Source organism: Hirundo rustica, chromosome 4 (genome assembly GCF_015227805.2).
Source record: "Hirundo rustica isolate bHirRus1 chromosome 4, bHirRus1.pri.v3, whole genome shotgun sequence".
NCBI lineage: Eukaryota > Metazoa > Chordata > Aves > Passeriformes > Hirundinidae > Hirundo > Hirundo rustica.
This window is the reverse complement of record NC_053453.1, coordinates 7,091,659-7,117,221: the sequence shown is the minus strand read 5'-3', so window position 1 is coordinate 7,117,221 and position 25,563 is coordinate 7,091,659. Positions and strand designations below refer to the sequence as shown.

Sequence of the window (25,563 nt, the reverse complement as noted above, 5' to 3'; positions counted from 1 at the left end):
GGAAAAAAAAAATTGACTTTTATGGGAGCACTAAATATGGTTTCCCTGAAATACCGAGGCTGACTGGGAATTTATGGGCATTTCCACAAAGGACCGCACCACTCATTGCTTCTTGAACAGGGAATGATAAATTCAGAGAAGACAAATGAGTGGGGGATAAAAGCAATAATCAAAAAGCCATTTTCAAAACCAGTGCTCAGAAAAACATTATATTTGATCTATTGCAGGAGCAGATCTGCCAGTCAGTCAAGCAACTGGAGCTAGGATTCAAACTCCTGGCATATTCACCAGACAGCAGAAAGCAAAGTTGCTGCTCTCTTCCCATGAAGAAGGTAGGATAGTCTAATACAAAACAGAAATGTTAAATAACATCGCCTGCACGGTCTGTTATTGAAGTGCAATAGCCATCTATCACACAGCATGAAGGTGCCTCCAACAGGTAATTTTTGTCTTCCTTTCCCAGCTCTACTAAGGATAAGTATACTTTGCACTTTTTCCCAAACTTCAAGAAATATTTACCAACACCAGCTGAGACTTCTCACTCCTTGAGGTGCCATGAGCTGTGTTTTTCTCATGAAAAACAGAGCTTGTCAGACAGATGCAGGGGCAGTAATAGATGAGACTGAAAATTTCCAGTCATCTGCCTCTCTGAGTCACCCTCCCACTACCATTTTTTCGGTCCCAAATGGCAGGTACAACATGACAAGGACAGTGATAGAGGTGGAACTGTCCAAAGCACTTCAGTAATGTGGGGCATTTACACCCCACTGCAAATCCTGGTACTGGGAACCCTCCAGCTCACTGGACAGCAACCAGGTCATTCAGGTGCGCAGCGCAGGGCTGCCTTCCCCATTCTGGTCACTGCTGACCAGACTCTTTCAGCAATTTGAGTACAGCATGATGCAAACCTAGCCAGACTGTTCCCATGTCAGAGCTAATGATCCCCAGCCTCTCCATTTCACAGTGCGGACACATCCTCAGAGCCTAATTCCTACTGAAAGTCACCTGAATTTCTCCTGCTTTTCTTTTCATCTCAATTACCAAATTACTAGGACACAAAATGACCTAAAACTAAAGGTTTCCATGTACTACTGCCTTGGAAGAAGTCTTTTTAAATGTCAAGTTGCTTCAAAGATATCTCCAGTCAGACACCCCTAAACGGGAGCATCTACCACCAATACCTGTCTTGCAAAAGGCTGAACTAACTGGGGCAGTCATGATCCCTAATGGAAAAATCCCAGTGCATGGCAGACAGGATTAGTTCAGACTGAGTTTTGAAGATTAAATAAATTCCACAAGACAGTATAAGTGACAGAAAGAGAAGCAGATTTTTTTATCTTGCTCAACAGTAACCAGCTATGGGCATGCAGGGAACTTAAAAGGGGGAAAGCTGCTGCTAATGATCTTTATCTGGGTTGAATTCTTACAATATAAAGTTGGATTCACCATATAAAAGGCCTTACAAAAAATTCAAAGAAGATGTTGTTGTCAATATACTGGTATTCGAAGAAGACATAGCCGGATTTCTTCAGGTGCACAGCGTAGATGAGAGAAACTGTACAATCATCCCTGTTTGACTCGATGTAATTCCCTCGAGGCGTCCATGAAGAGCTGATGAACATAAACAAAACAAGCCTCAACTGAGATCACAGATACTGAGGAGGATACTACTATACAAAAACATGTTACATAATAAAGACCCCAGAATCCCACAACAGCTAACTGCGGTGAATTTTTAAATTTATCACAGGATCTCCATTTATTTTTCACATATAGTAAATACAATAATTTTATTTAATATCTGTTTTTATATGTTACGTGAATAATATAAAATATAATACTTTTCATTAAAACTGTGCATGGGAAAGGATATGTGTTGGGGTTTAAGTTTAGTTTTGGTTTTTTTCTTTCCCTATAGAATTTTGCCCCCCATAAGTTGCTAAGAGACTAAATACTGATGCTTAAAGGGTACTTGACCCACACAAAAGAAGAGGTGAGGGCGGTAGACCACTTAGTTTGGCAGGGAGGGAAAGGCTCAGGGGCTCCAGAAGCTGAAGGATGGTTTTTTCTGCCCTCAGTTTCTGAGAGGTCGGTCGGGTGACTGCTGGCTGCGTGAATAGTCCACTGTTAACAGAGGGTTCAGTCCTGGGAATTCTATCATCTGTAGGAGTGCCCAGGAATTCGGAGTTTTTTCACCTGCCCTGCTGGATTTTGGGTCAGCCCGGGTCCAGCCACCGCAGCTTCTTCAGCACTGCTCGCTTTGCCTGCCGGGACACCCCCTGCCTGCCGGGACACCCCACCCTTTCCAGCCATCAGCCCCAAGTTTCCATCGTTTCACTTGGTGCTCTCAGGGTCCCAAGAGATCAGACTGCCCGGGGCTTGTGAGACAAAGCCCCTCAGGGTTCTTGGTTCTGTTTATTATTATTATTATTATTATTATTATTGCTGTTGTTGTTTGTCTGTCCTGTTATATTTACTAGTAAAGGACTGTTATTCCTTTCCCCATAGCTCTGACTGAAAAGCCTTTTTAATCTTCTAAGTTATAATAACTTGGAGGGAAGGGATTGGAATTCCCCATTCCTAGAGAGGCCCCACCTCTCCCTAGCAGATACCTGTCTTTTCAAACCACGACAATATGGTAAGAAAAACTTAGGACTCAGACTACATAAGAAAGGTTTATTATCCACAGGTTCAATATACCTTCAATTACACTCAGAAACAGCCTTCTGCAAGCGCCACAGGTCTCTAAATAGGCTGTAAAAGGACCTTTTACCCACATTTACTATACCATGACCCTGGAGCTTTCCAGCTACAAATAAGAGCAGCTCCAGGCTGGTCTTCAACTCAGTGACTGCTGATGACCCCAAGGAGACCATGTTGACAGCAAAGAGATGGGGCTACAGATTTCACCTCACAGCTGCTCTTGTTTGCCATTAGCAGAGCTGGCTACCCTCTGCAGACTTAGATGAGTCACTGAGCAGCTTTGTGCTGCTGAGCTGTTTCAGGTTTACTCACAGCTGCCTAACCCCGGTGCAAGCAGAATTTCTTACTTGTTGCAGCTGTAGGCTTTACTCTCAGATGAGCCAACCGCCGTGTCCATGAAAGTCGCCACGTTGGAGAATCCTGCTGGCAGCTCATCCCACTCGTCAAACTTGATCCCACTGCCCAGAGAGTAGGTCCCCTCTGCACATTTGCTGCACACCTGGTTCTTCATCTCCAGGTACTCACCAGAGGCACAGGAGAAAGCTGGGGAGACAATTGTTTACAACATGGGAATGGATTCATCAATCCTTATTAATTTCCTCTTTTTTTTTTTTTTTTTTTTTTTTGCCATTTAATTAATTAAGATTGAACTGCCGCTAAAGGGCACCAAACAGAATGTCCCAGTCCCAGGAACACAACAGCAGAACTACCAACATCAGCTGCAAAATTGAGATGTTTGAGGTTTTCACTGATGTGGCAGCACTGAAACCAAAGCCCAGAGACAGCTCCTAGTTTGCAGCCTGCCTCCATTGGTAAAAGAAGATTTTTAGAAACAAAATCTCTATTGATAGATTGCGCCCAAAATCTAACTGGTAAAATGAGGATCTATCATAGAATTCTCCTCATCCTTGCTTACCCAAATGTTACACCTTGAACTCAATTAAAACCACCAGTACTTGAGGGCCAGAACAGACTTTTCTCACTCACCTAAGCCAAGAAGGGCATACAGCAGCAGGCTGACAGTTATATAACACTACAAACCTTGGCTGAGAGCAGTAAACCTAATCCAAAGGTCTCTCTGTGTTTCTCCTCAAATGAACTGTCTACAGAGCCTCAAACATCTTGCCTGATAGACCGTGTGGTCTTGGAAAAGGTCACCCACAGGTTTGTGACTAGAAGATGAGGATCTTTGATTAGGGTGACATTAACATGCTGAGAAAATAACCACTGGTTGTCAGCACAGCAAAGACAGTATTCAAAATCTGTGTCATTAAGGAAAATACAATTAGGAGGTATATTCACAAAGTGGGGTTTTTTTTCCTGATGGCTCTAAAATTATTTATTCCAAATAGCTTTATGCTTCTTGTCCCCCTGATCACATCTCTCTCTGCTAAGGGAAGATTACTCCCATTATAAAACAAACCTGGGCAGTAGCTGAAGTCCTTAATGCCCACAGAGCCCCATGCCTGTGTCAGGAATCATAACTCCTGCCTGGACACTTGTTGCAATGGCAGGCCATCCCACCTTCCCTCAGTCCATGCTGTATCACGTCCTCTTTGAGACTGAACATCCCAAGTGGAAAACAAACGAGCACTTTCTGCAGCCCATAGTACTTCCTACGATGTTTGCAGATTTTTTAACTTCACTATGCCAGTCAAGCCAAAGCAGGATCCAGAGCAACGCACACAACTCACATCCCAAGAAATGATGGGATTTTCTTCTGTTTCACACATGCCACATTGCACAGTGACACATATTTCATACACTCTCTTTGACAGACATAAACTCATTAGACTGAGAAACTGCAGGATGAGACCAGACTGCAGCCAAAGTGGTGAAATTGGCCCAAAGCAATGATGCCGGGTGAAGTCCCAGAAAAACGTGATTCCACAGAAGTGTCAGTGTTCATCTAAACTGCAGAAAAACTTGTTTTATTGATTTTGATTAAGTCATGTCTGCATAACACCAATCTCCATCTGAATCTAACTAACACAGGCTCCCATTTCTGTCCCAGTACCAGCCAGATTTCTTTCTGTAATCATCCTTGATGCATGCCACTGGAAAGCAGATAAAAGGTACATTTTGAAGGAATGATCTGCCAAAGGGTCATTTTTCCTTCTTGGTCATATCAACATACTCTGAATTTGAACCAGTGGCCTTCAGGCCTACAGATTTCTAACCCTGTTGCTCACTGGTGATGGACCAAGAAGGAAGTGGGCAGGTTCCAGGCAGAGATGGGTGTTGGGGTGGGAACAAACAAAGAAATCATGCCATGATGGATTTCTCTGAAAGACTGGCAGACAAAAAATCCACCCTAAGTGAGGGCAAGTGGTTCACTCTAAGCAGTGGCACACGAGGTAGAGCTAACACCCCACCTGACTGACTGTGTGACCTCAGCCTAAGCCATAGGATCTCCCTGCACCTAGGGTGGGAAACAGCTTTCTTCAAAGATTTGGACAAAAGATTGAACATGTCCCTGTGCGTCTGAACTGTGACCACACTTTGTACAGCTTTTCACCTTAAATATATGAAGATGACCTGTCTCACTGCTTTAGCATTTTTAATAAATCTTGCTTTATTTTTTCCTTTTGAAGGGTACAAAGAGAAGCTATCAGGAAGGGAAGCAGAAAAGTAAGCTCTCTCACAGCGTCTTTGAATTCTTTAATAGTTTCAACTTTTTTTTTTCTTTTTTTTTAAGAAAGGTAAATAGCAAGAAATTGAGAGTGCTGCTTAACCATTCAAGAGTCATGAAATTCAACTAAGGAGTCAAGAACCGTGAGCAATTCCCTGCCATAATGAAGATGCTGAGGGTAGGAGAGCCTTCTCTTCCATCGTGGTGAGGTTGAGCAGAGATTATTACTTTAACTGAACTAATACATTTTAACCCCTTGCAAACTGATAATTTGAGTGAAATAAAAGGGTACAAGAGATTAGGCCAGCTGCCATGCAGGATACGTCATCCATCTCTCATCTTCCAGGAAATAGATGAGCCTTTATCTTATTTAGGTGGGGAATTAGCTTCTTTCCTTCTAAGAACTGTATTTCAAAGGCAACAGCATTTCCCAGCCAAACACATCTCCCTGCAAGCAAACTGGCTCTGAGCATGCCAGCTGCTTGCCAGGTTCAATTTGGGGCTGAATGTGGCTAATGGCAACATGAACCACTATCAACATTGGAACAGATGCAACATTTGGTCTCATTCCAGCTGGAGGAGGGTGGGGAGGAAATACACTGTGTGGTGAGCATGAAGATGGTCTCCTCTCCTAGAGTTCCACAACTTGGTCTTCCATCAAAGGGGAGACCAAAAGCCAGGGCAAACCTTCTCTAAATTGCATCCATTTGAGAGTTCATCCCAGCTAGAGACAGGGAGGTCAGAGTCACTTGTGGAGGGACAGGGCATAGACAGATGATCCATCTCAGGGCATCCCAGGAGCTTCTCCTTCCTCGTGGTTGCTCCGTATCACTAAGAGGGAGCTGAGCACAGATGCAGCAGCCAAATGAACAGCTGGCATTATTGCAGCATCGTCGTGTTTGTGAGGGTGACACACATGAGATGCTGCCAACGAGAAGGGCTGCATCACAACATAGAAGTTAAGGAGTGCTGCAAAATTTTGGGAACATAAATCCTGTATTTTAGGCGTGTGCTCTGATTCATCCTCCACTAAACCCTCCCTCTTGCTTCAGAATCCAGAGGAAAAATTAGTCTTCCACATTAGAGGGAGACTTTGGGGACACCCCTGACCCCAGAGTCCATTTGTTTAGGCATTTGATACCTAATTTTCAGAGAAAGCATCTCTACTGAATAACTGGACATCACTATTTCCTGCCCCTCTCTAGCTGCAAACTTTACTATCACACCTTTCAAATATCAGTTTGAGTGCTACACACCAACTCACACAGAGCAACACACATTGTGAAGACTGAATGTGATCTTTCTTTCTGTGAAGAAAACTGTGAAATACATGAAAAGATTTCATGACTTGCCCCAACATGGGCATTTTTAAAATTGGAAGAACATTTCCAGAGGCAGTTAGGAACAGCATTACACACTGTGGTACTGTGGTACTGGATACACTGCTGCCTTTGGAGCTGATACAAGTATTGGTAATTCACAGCTGTAGCTATCTTAAATAAGTACAGAAGGAAAAATAAAAAAATATATTAAGATATTGTGGCTTGTACAGGTGCCTAGTCTTTCTTAGAAAAAGATGCCGTAAAGCACTGTTTAACTAGACATTGCCACAGGCAGCTACACACATTCATATACACATGGAATAAAGCTGACAGCACATGCACTTAGTAAAAAAATTAATATGAGATACAGTACTGATAGCCACCACTGTGTAAGTCTTATCAAACATACCTCATTTCATTCTTTAGAAGGATTACAAGTCACCTGATAAAGGTGACAGAGTGGATGCCAAGACTTAGGGTTCCTAATACAGTCACCTTAGTTTTGCATGGGACTGATGAAGAAAGGTAGTGCTGCACAACACCAGCAGGGCACATCTTAAAGGGGTTAAGACTGCCTTAAAGGGGTAACAGATCTCAGATGGGGCTGTTGATAGGAAGCCATCCTTGAGCAGGGAGGAAGGGGGCAATTCTGCCTGCCCAGGACTGAGTCAGATGGCAGAAAAGGAATGGTATCAGGATTGGCAGGGGACAGACTGTTACCAAGCCTGAGCCCACCCAAAGTCAGTGTGCTTTAGCAGAGTCAGAGGCAAAGACAAGCTGCTGAGGGCAAGGACTGCCAGCCCTGCCTGCAGCAGGCTGAAATGTATCCCAGAGACCAGCAAGCTGAGGATGGGAGCAGACCGACCATTTATCAGGAGCTTCCACTGTCAAGGCATCCAAAAAAGGCACTAATAAGATCTGGATAAGTTTAGAGGTGGAGGTAGAGATATGTAGGATGAAACGTATTACAGGGAAGAAGGTTGTTATAATATATCTATATTGCATATAGATGTGATTTCGCACTTTTATGAGGTCGGTACAAAACAAAAGGACTTCAAATGGTTTTAAAATTAGAGGTAATGTATTTCAGTGAGAGATCTGAAATGCTTAATCTATTTAGTTTATCACAAGAAGATTGAGAGTCAACTTGATTAATATATAAGCATCTCCAGGGGGAGAAAACACAAGATCCTGCTGCACTCTTTAATCAAGCAGAGAAATGCATAAAAAGAGCCACCTTCTGGAAGCTGAACCCAAACAAACTCAAACTGGAAATAACGCACAGATTTTTAATAGGAGGAACATCTGATTGTTGGAACAATCTGTCATGGCGTGTGATGGACTCTTTGTCTCTCCAGTGTTTTGTGCCATAACTGGATACCATATGGAAGAAAAGCTCATGCCAAATACCCATTATCAGCCCCACCATCAGCCTAGCAGGGTGTATTTTAATGGTCTGCGAGGTCAGACTGGCAAATCTAATTAAACCCCTACTCTTGAACTCTGGGAGTCAAGATCAGTGGGGTCCTACCTCCCTCCCAGGACACATCATGAGGACTGGGGCATCCTGAAGCAGGAGCTCCACCCACGGTGTAACCACTTCCAAGGAGTGCTTGCAATACATCACTGGGCAGATCTGATTGCATTTTACAATCACTTTGCAGACATGGAAACAGTTCCCCAGTGGGCAAAACAGACCATAAACAAGCTTTTCTCAGTTGCCCTTTGACTGCAAGTCTCCAGGGTCACAGTCTGTCTTTTAGTACAGTGGTGGCCCTCCTGGTGATTTTGGTGGACTAGGATCAATATTAGCTGGCACATTTCTCTTCTACTAACTGACCATAACATTCTCACATTGCTTAACTCTCTGATGCTGGGAATCAGGACAGAATTATCATGAACAAAGATGGACAGAGTAGATCCTCACATATTTGAGGTTCCACCAGAACATTAACCAAAGCTGTCACAACACCCTGCATCCTCCAACACCAAACTATAATGTATTCATTTGCTTTTCTCCCTTACGTAGCCCTGGCCATTCAGTCTCACCTCTTTCCTCATCCAGCTTCCCAACCCACATCACTTGGACCCACTACTTCTACCTCCACCACTCTTCTCAGCAGATTCTTCCTCTGGGCATTTCTTACTTAATACCTAGAACTGTTTCAGGTCTTCTGTTTATTCTGTTGCCATTGAACATGTGTACATTCATGTGTAATCTTCTGTGTCCCCTGGCTCTCAATAATTAGGATTTTATTAAAAAAAAGAGACACAGGACTGGATTTTACCAAGTTGTAAAAAACATTAGAAGGGGATAGCAACTGAGCAATTCTACACAAACCAATGGAAATACAAAGAAAAGTAATGTCAAACACTGGTTTTCCATCTCTCCCCTCTCCATTCCTATGTTGTTTCCAAATCCCCACTATCTGGGATTCAGGTGAGATGCTAACATCTCCTGCAGGCAGTGTCAGGGCTGAACTGTCACAGCCTCCCATGGGCAGATATGAGGTTGGCAGCATCAGGCAGCTGTGTCTCCGAACAGCTGCTGTTTTCAGCAGACACTGCCACAAGCCTGGAGGGGAAGGTGTGGCCATGAACAAGCACATGGAGGCTTTTCCATGATACCCTGGGGCATCGGGGTTCACAGAACATGGGATCAAGGACCAACCAAAATACAAAATAAGGAGGAGAAAAAAGAGGAAGACAAAGGATGAGAGGAAATCTTTGCTTTATTATTAATGTTTCCTATAATCTCGCCAGCTTCAGAATGTCTTATGTGAATAATTTATACCAGGCTTCTCCAATAGACTGTGAATAATTGATGTTCGTTTTCTTCAGTCATTATTTCCCAATGTGTTACCAGGAACTAGACTGAATCTTAATTAAAAAAAAAAAAAGTCTGCCTAGGCTGTTTAGGCTTGAAATGTGATCATACTGAAACCTGATACCTGAAACTTGGGGAAGAATACCTTCTGTGGAAGATCTTTGCATTTCATAGGAATAAATCATTTTTCCTTTTATCCAAAAAATAATGAAATAGAGCAAAGCTTTTTTCAGTTCACCTCTTTTCCCCTGCTGGCCTGGCACATACGACACTTTTATTATCACTTTATTGCATCATTTGGACACTGAAAGGTGTGGGTTTGGAATGGAAATAATTAATTCACGGCAGTCTGGTGTAGAGAGCAGGAACACAGCGATCACCAGGATGTTAGGAAGCACATTTGCTACAAGGGTTTCAACAGCCATCCCAGTGGATATGGCAGGAAACAGATCTGGAGATGAGTGAGCAGCTCTCCAGCCCCTACTGACTGCATCAGGCAGATCTGATTGCTCATCAACCAAAGTGGTTCTAGTGCTATTTGATGTTCTCTGCACACGAACACACAGTCCTTGCCTCTCATCCGTCTACCAAGCCATAACAAATCTCAAGGTCTTGCCAGCTGCTTCCCTATTGAAAGAGAAATTAGAGACTTGGGAATTTCTTTTTAACTTTTTTAATTACATTGTGTACTCAAACAAGGTGAAGAATTCATCAAAAGGCACTAAGGCCAACCTTTCCCTTCATAAATTCAGTACACACATCAACATGCAGTTCCCAGTAACTCTTCTCCAGAGAAGAGAATTAAATTCTGAGGGTTTAGCACAAACTTTTCAGCTTTTTAACTATTTACCTATTTTGTTTTGAATCTGTGCCTCAAAAAGCCAACAATGTGGCTTGTTCTGCAAAGACAGTGTCTTGCTCCTGCACAGAGTAAAAATTCTGGAAAAAATACTTGTAAAACTGGGGTATCAATCAACATGGAAATGCCATGGAGTCTAGCCTCAAGCTATAGCCCAGGTGACAAACCTAATGCTATCAGTAAAACTCACATACCTGACTGGAGTTAGGAACACAAATTAGCAGGGATGCTCTAAGAGGAACAGGAATAAACATCTGCTCGAGTGCTTTGCTAGATCACAGCCTTTTAGTAGCAGCTCTCAAACTGTGCTGTGCACACCCCTGCTAGCTGAACAGTTTTGCCCCAAGGAGGCCCTGCATTAATACGTGTGCACACAAAATTTGCAGATGCCCACTGACTCAGGGTAGTTAGGTGCAGGCCCAGTTCTTAGCTTGCTTGGGATATCCAACTTTACCAAAGACTGAGAGAACATCAAATTCAAAACCTTCATTTAAGTTTTATGTTATGAAAGAAAAATGCTAAAACTCCTGCTGATCACTTAAATTGCCCTTAAGTGTTGTAAACTGTACAGCCTTAAAAAGGTCATTTTGCCTAATTGAGTCTGCAATTAGCAGGAAGATCTGTATCTCCTCCTGTGGTATCCTGGGAGTAGATTACACAAGTTAGAATACATTCAACAAGCACAGCTCAGTAGCAATAAATCGTGTCAATTTTTGCTCTCAGACTCCAGTAAATCCCATTGTAATTGAGGACAGTCTATTTTCTGAAGTCAGTGGAGCTTTTCACCGATTTGTCATCTGGTGCAGGCTCACATAACTCACTTCAAAACTGAAGCACACTTCTGATTTCAAAGAAGTTGCTCCCACCTTAGGGGCACCAGGTAAAGGTGCACTTTGCTAAGCAGAGCCTCAGAATCACAGAATCATTAAGGTTGGAAAAGACCTCTAAAAGCATCAGGTCCAACCATTAACCAACACTGCCAACTTCATCACTAAACCATGTTCCCAAGTGCCACATCTACATGGTTTTTTAACGCTTGCAGGGATGGTGATTCTATGACCTCCCTGGGCATCCTGTTCCAATAATTTGATCAAGTTCTTTTATATTATCAACATTTACTTTCTGTCTCTTGTCTTAAGAAATCTTCCTGATTACAGCTGGCATTTTGATGCTGACTAGAATAACAACCCTATCAGCACTTTTTCCTCTTGAACACAGCAAATCCAACTCCTTTAGAAATGCTCTAATATTTTTACTATAGTTTATTATGCACACGGCACTACAAAATGAGCAGATATTTATGAGATAAGGTACAACCTATTCTTGCCTAGGACAATAAAAAAATAACCAGTATGCTGTGGTATAAGATAATTAATATTTTAAAATAATATGATGTCAAAATGTGAACCCTTTAAGGAATTTATGGGCAAAAATTCTGCTGAGATGAGAATATTGGTGCACTTGGGCACACCAAGGGCATACCTTGAACCAGGTATTTGGGCTGTATGGGAGGGAGGGAGGGAGGGAGGGAGGGAGGGAGGGAGGGCGGAAGGTAGGGAGGAAGGGAGGAAGGGAGGGAGGGAGGGAGGGAGGGAGGGAGGGAGGAGGAGGAAGGAAGGAAGGAAGGAAGGAAGGAAGGAAGGAAGGAAGGAAGGAAGGAAGGAAGGAAGGAAGGAAGGAAGGAAGGAAGGAAGGAAGGAAGGAAGGAAGGAAGGAAGGAAGGAAGGAAGGAAGGAAGGAAGGAAAGGAAGGAAGGAAGGAAGGAAGGAAGGAAGGAAGGAAGGAAGGAAGGAAGGAAGGAAGGAAGGAAGGAAGGAAGGAAGGAAGGAAGGAAGGAAGGAAGGAAGGAAGGAAGGAAGGAAGGAAGGAAGGAAGGAAGGAAGGAAGGAAGGAAGGAAGGAAGGAAGGAAGGAAGGAAGGAAGGAAGGAAGGAAGGGAGGGAGGGAGGGAGGGAGGGAGGGAGGGAGGGAGGGAGGAGGGAGGAGGGCAGGCTCCAAATTCAGCCTCTGGAGTGTAAAACATGCAGCATATGGTCAGGCTGGCAGAAGAGCCTGACGGTGGCCACAGAAACAGACTGCAGTGCAGTGTCAGCAGGAGCACCATGCCAAGTGCTGCTCCCACTGCCAAATCCCAGAAAGCCCCCATTAGACACTGCCTACAGGCCCACATCAACACAAAGGGCTCTCGGAGATCCTAGCCATAATGGGGTGCAGGCAAGGGCTTAGCCCTAAAGCAAGCTGCTCCCTTGGACTGCCATCAGTATTTTCCATTCAAAAAGCCAAGCAACTGCCCTGATGGCAGTGATCCTTATCAACTAAATTCCCTTCCTACTATCAGACTCATGAAGGGATCAGAGGGAGATCTGTGGTAATTAAAAATGAAGGAGATCAAATTAGTAAAGCACATTCCCAACTGTCAGAAGTGATTCAGAAGTCTGGATTCTGCTGAAGGAGGCTCGCTGTCTGTCACCCCACCTCCATGTATGTACCAAACCTCCAGAACAGTATTGGGAAGATGCCCAGAGGGGACATCTGAAATGGGAAGCAGAGGAGAGCCAGAGTAGCTCTAGGAGTAATAAATATTACCTTTTCCCTAGCCAAAATCTTTCTGGACTTTTAATGCATCTCTTCACAGGAACCCTTGCAACTGTGATGTAGCAGTCACATCAAAAATGTGGCTCAACTCTGACCAAACAGAAACCTGAGAGAGGTGTCTGAGCAGTCGGGTGTGGCCTGTCCAGAGCTAGCCCAGCCCAACAGGGTGACCACTGAGGTACCACACCACATTGAATGGGAAAACACAGGCTGCAGGGTCTGAAAGTGGTGACTGCTACGGCCCCATAGAGCAAGGAGAACACAAGAAAACAGAGGGGAGTAAAATACAGAACAGGGCACATTGTCCCAGTGCCTTGCACCTGCAGAGCTGCTACTGCAGCCTCCCTCACATATCTGGGTCACTGCATAGCAGGACATCCTACAGCACCACAAAAATCTCTCATGTTGAGCCTCCTTCTTCTTTCCCACTTACCACCCACATGGGAGAGATGTGGAGGACAAGAGGGTAGCAGGAGGGGAAGGTGGATCATTTTGCTGCTCTGTGTTCATGGAAAGAAAAAAGCATAAAAATCCTTGTTCTAGTAACCAGGTCATAAAGCAGTCAAAATATGACAGCCCTTTCTACTATGCACCCCGTGACTTTCTCAGAGGATGCTGCCTTCTCTGCAGGTAAACTTTGCTGATTAAGTTTCTGAAGACTCAAAACCAGGGTAGAATCCTGGCAGGTTTTGGAGCCTACAGCTGTTTCAGGGAATGTTGAGGCTGTGCTCAGCAGGACAAAGTCAGCTGTGATTTGCTGGTCACTGTGTGCTGCAAAATGCAGCAGAGCACAGAGCTATCCAACCTAATTTTAAATGGTTTCATTCTAATGAAAAGCAGTAAAACACAACATCCTGAAAACGAGCACATCTCAAGACACCAACTGAGTTCTGATGCCACAGTTCAATTGCTCCAGATATGGGATGCACCTGAGCCAACATATTTTTAGCAATCTCAAGTGTCTTTCCTCTCCACTGGAGGCCACAGTCTAGACGTATTTACAGAGCAGGAGACATTTAACATATTGTTATACTGTCTTTCAAATTTCTAGTTCAGGCACAATTTAAAGAGAGCGACTGCTGAGGAGGGGGAAGAAGGAGAGGTTGGCACAGTATTCTCAGGATTCAAAATGAATGATGGCTGCACATCTCTTTGCAGGGAGTAGTAAAGATCAGTGGCAGATATTCTCAAGTGGCAGCATTTCTGAGTAGACGAAAACAACTGCAAACACTGTGAAGTCAGCAGTGATGGCAGATGTGTTCCAAAAAACCATCATTTTCTCGTACAGATTCCCCCATACCATTGTGTCCACTGAGGGCTCTACCAGCCTCAAGGAGACAATAAAATAAAAGCCCTAAGCTCATGCTGCTTTAGAACTGCAACTGCTATACAAGTGTAACCCTCTCTTAAAAGCAGAGATATAGCTGGCCACAAGGTATCTCAGTATTAACAGATGCTGAACAAAACTTCTTCTAAAGGTAACAGACCTCTGGAAGGAGGAAATTGGAAGCTGGAAATTGTCCTACCCAGAGTGATTTTACTGTAGGCCCTGATTCTGCAGGTTGAAGGACCAGAGAGAGACCAAGGGACTCCAGGATTCTACCAAATGCCAAAATGAGCCCCAGTTCATATGTCCTGGAATAGGGTAGGAGATATGTAGGAGATGCAGGAGAATCTCTCATCTGTGAGATGTAGGAGAATCTGAATAAATTTGTAGAATGACCAAAAAGACTCAGCTCAGAGGATATGGCATAGTTCTGGCATTTTTTGATAGACCTTGTGTTAAAATAGCACCAGGTCTAAGAGAGAATGAAGGCATCGCGAGGAGCCATTAATGTGAGTTGTGTGCAACCCCTGGCCAAGCCTGCAGCACAAATCTCACTCTGCACTCAATCCACGAAGAACATGAGTTGTAGAAGCCTCAGATACAGAACCTTTTGTTCTCCTTAGCCTGCAGATATTCATGCTTTTAGTGCAAGATGTCCTTGGTACAGCCGCTGTATTGTCAAGATGAGACACAAGCCACTGGCTTAGAGAATATGACAAGACAGCAAGGAGATATCTGTCAGCATTTTCAACACAACTCATCATCAACAACAGACCCCCACATGCAAACTCCAGAGATTTGCAGGGCAGTCACTTTTCAAAAGCTGTCTCTCCCAGCCAAACTCGATGCTGGTTGAAATATTTTACAGTAAAAACCACTATGTTAACCAAGCTGAATGTGAAAGGTGTTCCCCACACATTCCTACAGTGACTGACTGCTGTTGGCAGATTCATATTTTCAGGCTGAAAAATCGGTTGTTCTTTAAGCAAAAAGTGAAAGACTAAGAGATGAGAAAACCTCAAATTACTTTTGCCATCAGAACATAGCCAGACATCCCCTGAAGCCAGTTAATTTACTACAGACAAGGAAAGGAAAAAAAAAAAAAAAAAGGTAGAACACCAAGAGCCCAGGGAGATGAGATCTGAGGGGTTCTGTAAAAAAGTCCAATATCTGCTTCTCAAACCAGCTGAATTGCCATGGGATTTAACAGCAACACTACAACAAAGAGATGATTTTTCCAGTGTATTTAAAAGAATCCTGTATTTTGGTGTATAATATCAGAGCCCATCTACTGGGAAAAGTTTTCACCTTGTCTAGCAGGGGCCAGATATTGAGAAGCCAGATTCATCTATTGCTATAAACCAACTGAATTCTCATTGGAATTGATTTGAGACCAGAAACAGGCACAAACAATAGAAGATGAAGAGGGAAGTGAACCATTTGTCAAAATCTGTAGCAGAAAGTTGAGGATAGTGTAATGTTGCTGGACTTAAACCATTTATGACAAGATTTAAGAAGAAATAACATACGGCAGAAAAAAATGAGTTATACCTATGTCCTCCAGGGTACACCAAAAGTGGTTGTTCAGCAGAAGAAATAAAACTATCTGCTCCTTTATAGTTCAGGCAGCAAAAAGTGATAGGCTTGAAGTGTAACAAGGGAGATTCAACAGCAGAAAAATCTTTAACAGGAGGGAAAATGAAAAGAACAAAATATATGAGCAAATATCTGGAGAGCTTCTGGGCTCTTCATCACAAGAGGTACCTGAAAACATTTCCAGCCAAACATCAGCCATGAATGACAGTCATTTCCACTGCAGCTATTTGGGCTGGAGGATGAATTATGGGATCACCTGAGGTGCTTCTCAGGTCTATATTTCTGTAATTGAAAAAGCACATCCTAAGGATATACAGAGATTCCACATCTAAAACCCTGAAAACTAAATCCAAATACCAGGAATGACACATTCTCAAATGACACTTGCAAGCAGTCAGAAACCTTCCAGTGATCAACACTGCTACAGAAAACATTTATGTACCTCACACTGGAACACAGAGAAATGAAAATAAACCTTTAGAGGAGGAGAGTCAGAAGTCAGTAAATCTGACATCTGCTGCAATAGAACTGAAAAGATGTTGCCATTGTTCATCCTATTTGTCAGATACAATAATTTATACCCCCCGGTATAAATTACTGCTAGGATCTTTTGTGGAGGGAATTGCTAGAGCAAGGAAATGTGATGGGAAAGAGCATTCAGACTGGGAAGCTACAAAACAGTGAGGGATGTGTTTGCAGAGCAGCAGTTCATTTATATCCCCAGATGCAAAGCGTTTCAACACTAAAAAAAATGCCGAACCAAGTGATATGAAAACACTCCAAGTTGTTAAAAAATAAATGCATAAATAAATAAAATGCAGGAGCTTCACCATAAAAATAACTCAGGCAAATAAGTTCCATTTACCATTCCTTATGCATTCAGCTTATGAATTAGCTAAATAATGAAAGTAATGAGAATGTGGACACTATGCAAATATAGTTTGACCACTGCTGGTCACCATTTTTGCCAATACAGCTATAAATGAACTGGAAAGCTCCAGAACTCGAGGGCAGGGCAGCTCAAGACAAGCAACCACATCTCTTCAGGGGGTGCTGTCATAGATGTGCCTCGTCTGTGAATCAGCATAAAAAGGTACCCATAGCAGGCAGTGACTAGCATGGATACACTGCAAAGACAATCCCTGCTCCACGTCTCCAGGAGACAGGAAGTGGGATTGGAGGGGAAGGACAACTCAGGGAAGCTCCAAGGACATCAGTGACAGACCCAGGAAGCCCCACAAATGTAAACAGCACAAAAAGCCAGTAAGAGTCTGTAAAATGAAAAGTCACAACGTACTGCATTCCTTCCCTCTCACGGGGTCAGGTAGTCCAGAGCACTCCACGGACGGATTCGGGACGGCCACCCTCCATCTGGAGCCACTGCTGTCGCACTCTGTGTATTCAAAGTGGTAATCTGTCTGCAAGCAATCACAAAGAGTTTCAGTTTCATCATAACATTTGCATATTAAGCTCATTAATCAAGACTGGGATTAGCAAGCTCAGTTGCAATTAAACCAGAGAGGAAGTAGCTGGCATGAAACATACTGTGCAGCTTTGATGATTGCCGTGTATCATCACAGAGCAAGCACAGCTCTCATCAGATACCATGCAGCACAAATGCTAGGGCAGAAGGTGGGATTTGTATAAACACTTGATAGACAGGATGCAGATTCCACTAGAATTTTTTTCCCAGTCTCCAAGAGCAGGATTGATCGAAAATTTCTGTCCGTCACAGTATCTGATCTACAGCAGCCAGCGAGGCTTCCTCTGATCAATGGAATAAACCCAAGTCATCCCATGATAGGCTGGATGTGTAAAATGGATGGAATGATTCCTTCTGCAAGTGCCTTTCCCTCTTTGTCAGTTTCAGAGGAATCCCAGGCTAATCAGGGTATTGGGATACCTCTGAAAATATTATCCAAGGTCAGCTCTGAGGAGTACCCCAAGGCAGAACGATGGTGTGAGAGGAGATCGGTCCCATGGCCTCTGCTGCTGAGACAAGCCCTGGGCAGACTCAGTGAAAAAGAGTACTCTCAGTAAAAGTTTCTTACTCTCAGAAAAAAGGAAACTTCCTAACATTAACTAGGAAAGAATATTAGCTATTTGTCATATTAATAATATTGATTCAAATCCCACACAAAATCTAGACTTACACTTAATTACATTTTTAGTTTTGTGTTTATAGCTCTGTTTTCAAATTCATAGCCCAGAAGTTTATGATTAAAATCAATCTCAGCAACATCTAATTTTTCAACCAGTTCGGATGGAGCTGGCAGAAATGGTGACTAACCTTCTCCAGAGAAAACAGACCCACGTTCAAATGACATGCCCTGGGGCAAACTCCATAAGATGGTTCCATATGAGCAAAGCCACCTCCAGCTCCCTCTGCAGTTAATCAAGGTAAAACATTGGTCATGTGCCTATTTTAGACACCTGGTGCAGAGGGGACAAGGAGATAACATTCTAGAAACACTTCTTTCTCCCCTAGCTACAGAGAGAAACTAGCCACTTAATTTAGATGAAATCTCCATTTCCTCAGGGGAACCCCACTGCCAACACCGCACATCCCTTCCTGGCCCATAAAAGTACCACCAAAAAGCATGGTACCGAGGAAAAATTGGCCACAGGCTCGATGTTTAAGAAGCTTTGGGGCAGCCTGGGGTGGTGATCCGATGTTGGGGAGAAACAGAAAGCCCTATCAATATGACTGCTTAGATTCTGAGAATGTGAAACCTGTAAGTGAGATAGAATTGAAAGCTAGTTTTGATGTTTGAGATGTCCTAGCTACTGGATGTCTGGGAAAACAGTTTTATGGCCAGCTGAAGGTTACCTGCAGATAGACCCAGAGGTCAAATGGGATGTTCTGTCTCACCCCGCAATGTATGGTGCATCCCACACCTGTAACCCTCCCCTGAAGTATCAGGTATCTGTAACCCCATTGGCACAAGTCTTGTTCCAGCCCACCTTGAGGCCCCCTTATCAGGGGGCTGAGAGCTTGGCTGCTCCTCTTTGCCTGACACCCTTCCCCGAGGATTTTCCTCTTGGAATTTCCTCTCCCTACATCTCCCTTCCCCCACTCCCTAGGCCTTGCCATGAGCTGTGCCTGGCAACTCTAAGCAAGGCCTCACATCCTTTATAATAAACCTCATCTTCTAAAACCTAACTTCAGAGATCTCTCGTCCACATTTCATCCATACCGTCCTTGAGTCTGCAGCGAAGCAATGTCTACAATCCATAAAGTCTGGTGGGCTCCTCTCAATTTGCCTGTCTTCTCCAGGCAGGTCTGGCCATGGGCCGAGGAGGGAAGGCAGTGGCCGTGCCTGCAGCCCAAGGCACGAGCACAAGAGCTCTTTAGCTGGTGCAGACCACTCTCACTACAGCAAACCAAGACAAGAGGCAGCAGAAATCTGCTTTCCTGCCATGACTGCAGACATCAGGCCCTAATTCTGCTGCCCTAGGAGGAGCTACTCTGTGCACACAGGGATTATTTGGGGGGAATCTTCTCCTGTTCTTTTCCTGGTGACTCACATTGTACGTGATGGAGCAGAAGAAGGGGGATCAAGTAGATAAGAGTTGATCCATGCTGGCTCTGATATAGATTAGTTAATTCCTGCAAATATTCAGCTGACTCACATGGAGAAGACTTGCAATTCTCCTCATTTACTTGTAGAAAAACAAACAATACTGAGTTTAATACATCTCCTACTGTTACCATAGCTCTCCAGAGATATTCAGATGTTAATAAAATTCTACCAAAACATCATTAAAGCCTTTGCTATTTTGCATCCAGGTGAAAATAACAATCTGATTTCTCTGGAATTAATATTTTCATGGCTGAATAATTATCCTTGTAGCTCAATCAATGGTTTAGAAACCTAACTCGCAGCACGGTGGAAAGGAAAACTATTTGTCTCAAAAAAAACCAAACTGAGATCAACACATAAAATATGATATAACACACTGCCAATTCTATAAATACACTCAATATTTTCTCCCTTTCATCTCATTATGCAATCTTTCAGGATACTTTAAAAAAATAGTCCTGAATCATCTCAGTATGAAATCTGCCTATAAGGCAACCAGAATACACAAATGTATTAGATTAATCTCCTAGTTCATATGACATAAGAAAAAAAAAATCTATTAAATTAAATATGCAGGACTGGAGTGAAGCAAAGAAAAGGATATTGAAGTGCTCTGACTCACTTTCAGATCCATTTTCTACCTAATATCAGATTAAAAAAAAATACAGAGAGCAGTCTGGTGTCAACAGTCCAGGCTGCTCCCATAGGCACCCTCTCAAAGCATACTTCAGTGATGTTGAGCCAGGAATGCAATCCCTCTGCAGCCAAAGTGGGTCCCAAACATGGGGCAGCTGTGAGGGACGTATCATGCAGTGCAGAAACATTCCCTCTAACGGCTGGATAACTGTCAACTATCAAAATTCAGGACAAATTCAAAATTTCAGGACACTAACAAACACTGTAAAGAATAAAAGGCTTCTGCTCTCCTTCCATGTTCAGGCAGATGAGTCAAGTTTCCTTGCCTCCATGGAAACCTCTCCAGCTTAACCAGTCAGGGGAGGTTTCTGGAGAGATGGACCCAACACAAGTCATTCCTTCTGATCACCCTATCCCTGTGTGCAGCTGTGTCCACAGAGGACTCACAAGACTCACAAAGTCTGTAAAGCAGAGCAGGAGTTCTGTGTGGTCTCTTTCCATTACTTTCCCCTGTACTATGTGCAGTTCCCTTGTGGAAGAGTGGTTGGGGTGGGGTTTTTTGTTCATTTGTTTTCTATCTGACTTTCAACCCAGTTTTATGTCTGAAAACACCTCTATGGACATGGCTGTTTATCTGATAAGTGACTGTGTGGAGGACTCTTCAAATTAACTTTTGCCTTTGGTCACGCACATACGCATAGCTCCAAAAATCTCTGCCAGCTACCAACATTACTCTCTTAGAATCAGAGAACCACAGAATCTCAGAATGGTCTAGGCTGGAATGTTAAAGATAGCCTAGTTCCAACCTCCGTGCAAAGAATCTGCAAAAAAAATTGTCCTCAGAAACGAGATACCTCATCTATGGAAGTGTTTGAGGCCAGGTTGGATGGGGCTTTGAGCAACCTGGGATAGTGGAAGATGTCCCTGTCCATGACACAGGGTTTGGCATGAGATTGTTAAATTCCCTTCCCAACACAAACCAACCTGTGATTCAATGATTTCATGAAAAAAACACTGGGGACCCAGCTGTATCCATCTTTTATACCAGAACACATTTGTGCTGCACCACAGGTACAGCAGCAGCTCACAACTTCAGTTTTAAATTAACCAGCATGGCTGCTTATGGTGGGTGAATGTAACTGCAGGAACCGGTGGTTCAGCTACATGATCCAGCACCTCAAACCGGTTTAGCAGCCCTGGTGATGTCCTCAGCCCCCAGTGCAGCTCAGGTCCATCCCTAGGAGCTGGAAGCACACCTTGGCTGCAGCACACACACCTTCCATCACACACAATGTTTGCAGGATGTTTACTGGAAATTGTCCATTAATGCTGCTTACCAGGCTCAGCACTTCTAATCTGCCTCAGGAATTTGAACTTCCAAATATAGAAGGCTGACCATGGACATGGGACCTCAGCACCATGGGACACTTACACCACCTTAGTTTCTCATGGATTTCCTCCATGGGAATCCATTGGGATTTCCTCACAGAATCATAGAATGGCTTATATTGAAAGGAATATTAAAGATTGTCTACTTCCAGCCCCATGACAGAAAAATTTTTTCACCCACCAGTTCTCTGAAGTGAATTTCATGGCAATCCATTGCCAGATGCTATCTGTTGCCAGGTGGCTTTGCTTTCAATGTTTTTTCCCACTTTCATCCACTTATGCAGTATCTTTACATTTGGCCACAGGCCTGTTTTAATTTTAACTGTAATTCTGACTCTGTTTTATTATTTTTCTGCACTTGGCCTTAATTTTTCAAACTATGTCCCTCCTCCAGTTCAGCTATAATTTCCTATGGCATTTCCTATTTTATTGATCATAACTCCTAGCGTTTGGCAAAACCAATTTGAGTTTCACACCCAAAGAGGAAGTTTCCATTGGAAAGTGTCTCTCAAGAAAAAATTAACAACATCCTACATAGGGTTAAACTTGGAAAAAATGCAATTTTCTAAATGGAAAATTGACGCTGTTCCAAGAAACCGCTGAGGATCAATGTGTAGTCCTCAGCATTAAATTTCAAATGAAAGGTTAATAGTAACCTAAAAAATGCTACCAAAAATAGGCATCTGCATTTGCTTTACCCTGTGCTGAATTTTGCTTTATTGTTCTTGGAGAATTAGTGAAATCACATCAGCAGTATCATGCAAAGCTGTAATGAGAAACTCTCTGACCTACACACGCTGTCTTTGAAGGACACCCTGCACATAAAAGAAGCCCTTGTGCACGCACATGACATCAAAGAGATGGTGCACTGGTCACAGCTCTGCCAGGGGGAGGAAAACACAACAGAATTTTTCCAGCATCCTGTGCTGAAAACCCATCAATATGGGATCGATGGTGTGGGCCTGGCACGCTCACATGCATCCTGTGCGAAGCTCCAGCAGAGACCTCCTGGTTCCCTGGGGGCACCCACACCTCCTGACCTGCAGCCCTTCTTCAGCTGGTGCCTTGGGAAGGCTGACCTGAAACAGACTGGACAGAGCTAGTGAATAAAGTAGGTATTTATTGAAAGGCTTTTAGGGTACACCTTGGGCTGCACAGGGTTTGACCAGGACTACACCCAAGGTGGACCCAAAATGGTCACAAAATGGGCGACCGGTCAAGCGGTCTCACACTTTTGTAAGTTTTGGTCCATTTGCATATTGGGGTTTAATTGTCCAATTACAGCTTCAGGTTGTGAGGTCTCATCCTTCTTGCTCCTCCCTTCAGTTCACCATTGTTTGTGCTCTTGGGCCTGAAAGCTGTCCTTGGTCTTCATCAGGAAAAGGGTTTGTTTTCTCTGCCTAATCCTTGAAGAGAGCTTACTGGCACTTTTAATATGAGGCTCAGAACTGCACCCCTAGGCAGCACAAAATCTGAAAAACATGAAAGCTAAAACTTAAGGCATCACAGCTTCCAGACCACCAGGAGCTGACTGAGCAACACCTCAGCAAGGCATGTCCCACCCTGTGTCCCCTGCAGCTCCACTGCTCCCATCTCATACAATCCTTGTCTTCACTTTAAGTGATACCAAGTGGCCCTCCTTGCCCAGCTCCCCAGTGCACACAATGTTAGATATTTCCAGACCTCTGTATCTGAGCTATATGTCTCAAAGTCCTTCACAACAGTTGACTGCCACAGACATTTCCAGAGCACAGATACTCTGTCTTAAATGCCTATTTCAGGGCATTTCTGAAGCTCTACAAGTATTGTTTTCTTCTCCACTGACTGGAGAGCTTTCTTCCAGATAACCCCCATGGCAATGAGCTTTCGCCATGACAAAGAGCAACACCCTCTTCACTGTCTTTCTAATTTTTCTGCACCAATTTCCTCATTCCTGCCTTCACATAGATGAGAAATGCCTTGCACTCCTTCCACTTAATTAGAACCAAAGAGCAGAGAGGGCACAAGTCCTTACAAGCAGCTCCCAATGCACTGAACACTCAGTCTGGGCAGAAAACGCTGGATGAAGCCCAGGAGCAAAGAGCATCTACCATATCTTTTGTGAAACACAAAAGCAAAAGGCTCCTGCAATTTAACAGCTTGCTCTACTCCTGTTGTTTGCCAACCACAGTCATCACTGAGCCAAACAAAAACAAAAACAAAAAAGTATTCTGTGCTACCTGGCCAGTATTAGTAAGCAACAACTCTCAAGAGGTCTGACATTTACTCCTTCCCTGAACGTGGACTTCTTGTTCCACTGATACTTTGCTTAACCCGATTAACTGCACACAATGCTATTAAAAGATACTGCTTGCCAAAAGGGGCATCTATAATCTTTACAGACCTCTGTGCTGTCTATATTTACATGTACAATAGGGATTAGCTGTGTATTTATTGGAAAAAAAAAAAAACAAAACACTGTCCTCACAAATAAAAGCCTCTTTTAAGGAAAGAATGACTACAGACAGAGGTAAGAAGGGAAACCCAACCTCACTGAGCACTACTATAATTTTCACCCAGACTAATCTCAATGAAAATGAATCAACATTTTCCCTTCCCTGCTACACCAAGAAATGTCACCCCAAAAGACAGCAGATGCAGAAACATGGCACTCTCCCTGCGTGGCTGTTTCCCATGTCTGGCATCCATAGCATTAGCACACTCAGGGACTATGCTTTCAACACTTTGAGATTACTCCAGAGCTTTCAAAGGCTGTTTATCAGTCATTTCTAATTCAGGCTTTGAAAAAGAGAAGCAAGTTCCTGTTTCTTGTTAGTTTGGAGCTTCTAGCCCTTCCTCCTCTTTTACCACGCTCATTCTTTGTAATTGTATCCCAAATATCCCTGCTGTCCCTCTGTGCTCCTATCACCCCAGCCCATGAGGAAGCAGCAGACCCTTGTGTAAGCAGGGCTGTCACATCACTCCTCCAGACCTAATGCCCAGCTCTACACTTCTCTCCAACACGAGCTCGTTACTCTTTAGTCTCCTTTGAAATTACTTATATCAGTGATTTTCAGCTGAAATTTTGAGCCAGGCTTTCAATTATTCCTAAATCCCCAAATTCCTAAGGACATTTATGTGTACTCTGCCACATTTCTCTTTTCTGGACCCCTAATTCATATGAGGCTGTTTTGGCAGTAAGAATCCCAGCCCTAATAGCATTACTTAGAACTTCACAAGGCAGCTGCATATATTCAGATTTTCTCAAAATCAGGCTATTTGCATCTTGAATCTAATTCAAGCACCAGGTTTCAACCACCAGAAGCTGAGGTTGGAACACTGCCAAAGCCATCTGCAAATTAATGACGAACTAAAAAGGTTTACTGAATGAAAGCCAGAATTCAGCAAAAAATATATCATCAATATTTGCAAGGAAACAGAATAAATTACCTTTTACTAAGTCTTTCTATAACCTATTTAAATGTAAACCAGAATTCTAACCCAAGTGTGTTAAAATAAATGTCCAGTCCTAGGCCAGTGAGCAGTGATCTACTGTGGACAGATGTCTGGAAAATGAAGGGTGATGTTCAGAGAGCCATGAGCAGCTCCGTCAGCAGGAGGAAGACAGAGACAACCCTTGGCAATGTTTACAAACAAGAGATAAAATAGTGTTTGAATGAATATTGTGTCCCACTGGAAATGAAAAAGGCATTGAGCTCTCACACTAACCAGGTCAAAGGACTTCCTTTGCTCTTGGTGAACTTGCCGCAGCACGGGATGATGATCCCCAGAGAGTTAACCAGGAGGTGGTTCCAGCATATCCCAGGTGTTCAGAGTAGGACACATGAACTGCATCTGTTTCTCCCTCCACAGCTGCAGAGTTTGTACAGACTCGTTTGTACATGAGTATCTGAGGTTAGGTAGGACAAGTCCTTGCTGTTCCTTCCTGCTGCACCCAGCTGTCACCTGCTGCGCTGCCATGGACATTTTGAATGGATTGGTGCAGCCTCTGAACTGCTTCCAGTTCACCTTTCCACGAAGCCTCCCAGAGATTGTTATCATAGAAATCATGTGCTATTACTATAGCAGGGTTTTAAATTAAGAGATTGCAGGGT

General features: G+C 43.4%; 1 protein-coding gene across 1 annotated transcript in view; it reads right to left on the bottom strand.

Annotated features, from left to right (window-relative positions):
• The window catches only part of ELAPOR2 (endosome-lysosome associated apoptosis and autophagy regulator family member 2), a 96,762-nt gene that overhangs the window by 30,603 nt on the left and 40,596 nt on the right, over positions 1 to 25,563 (bottom strand). The window contains exons 2-4 of the mRNA XM_040063021.1: positions 17,158 to 17,278; positions 3,051 to 3,246; positions 1,464 to 1,611 (exon numbers count right to left, since the gene is read on the bottom strand). Of these exons, the coding sequence (XP_039918955.1) occupies positions 1,464 to 1,611; positions 3,051 to 3,246; positions 17,158 to 17,278 (465 nt within the window). The remainder of the gene's footprint in view (positions 1 to 1,463; positions 1,612 to 3,050; positions 3,247 to 17,157; positions 17,279 to 25,563) is intronic.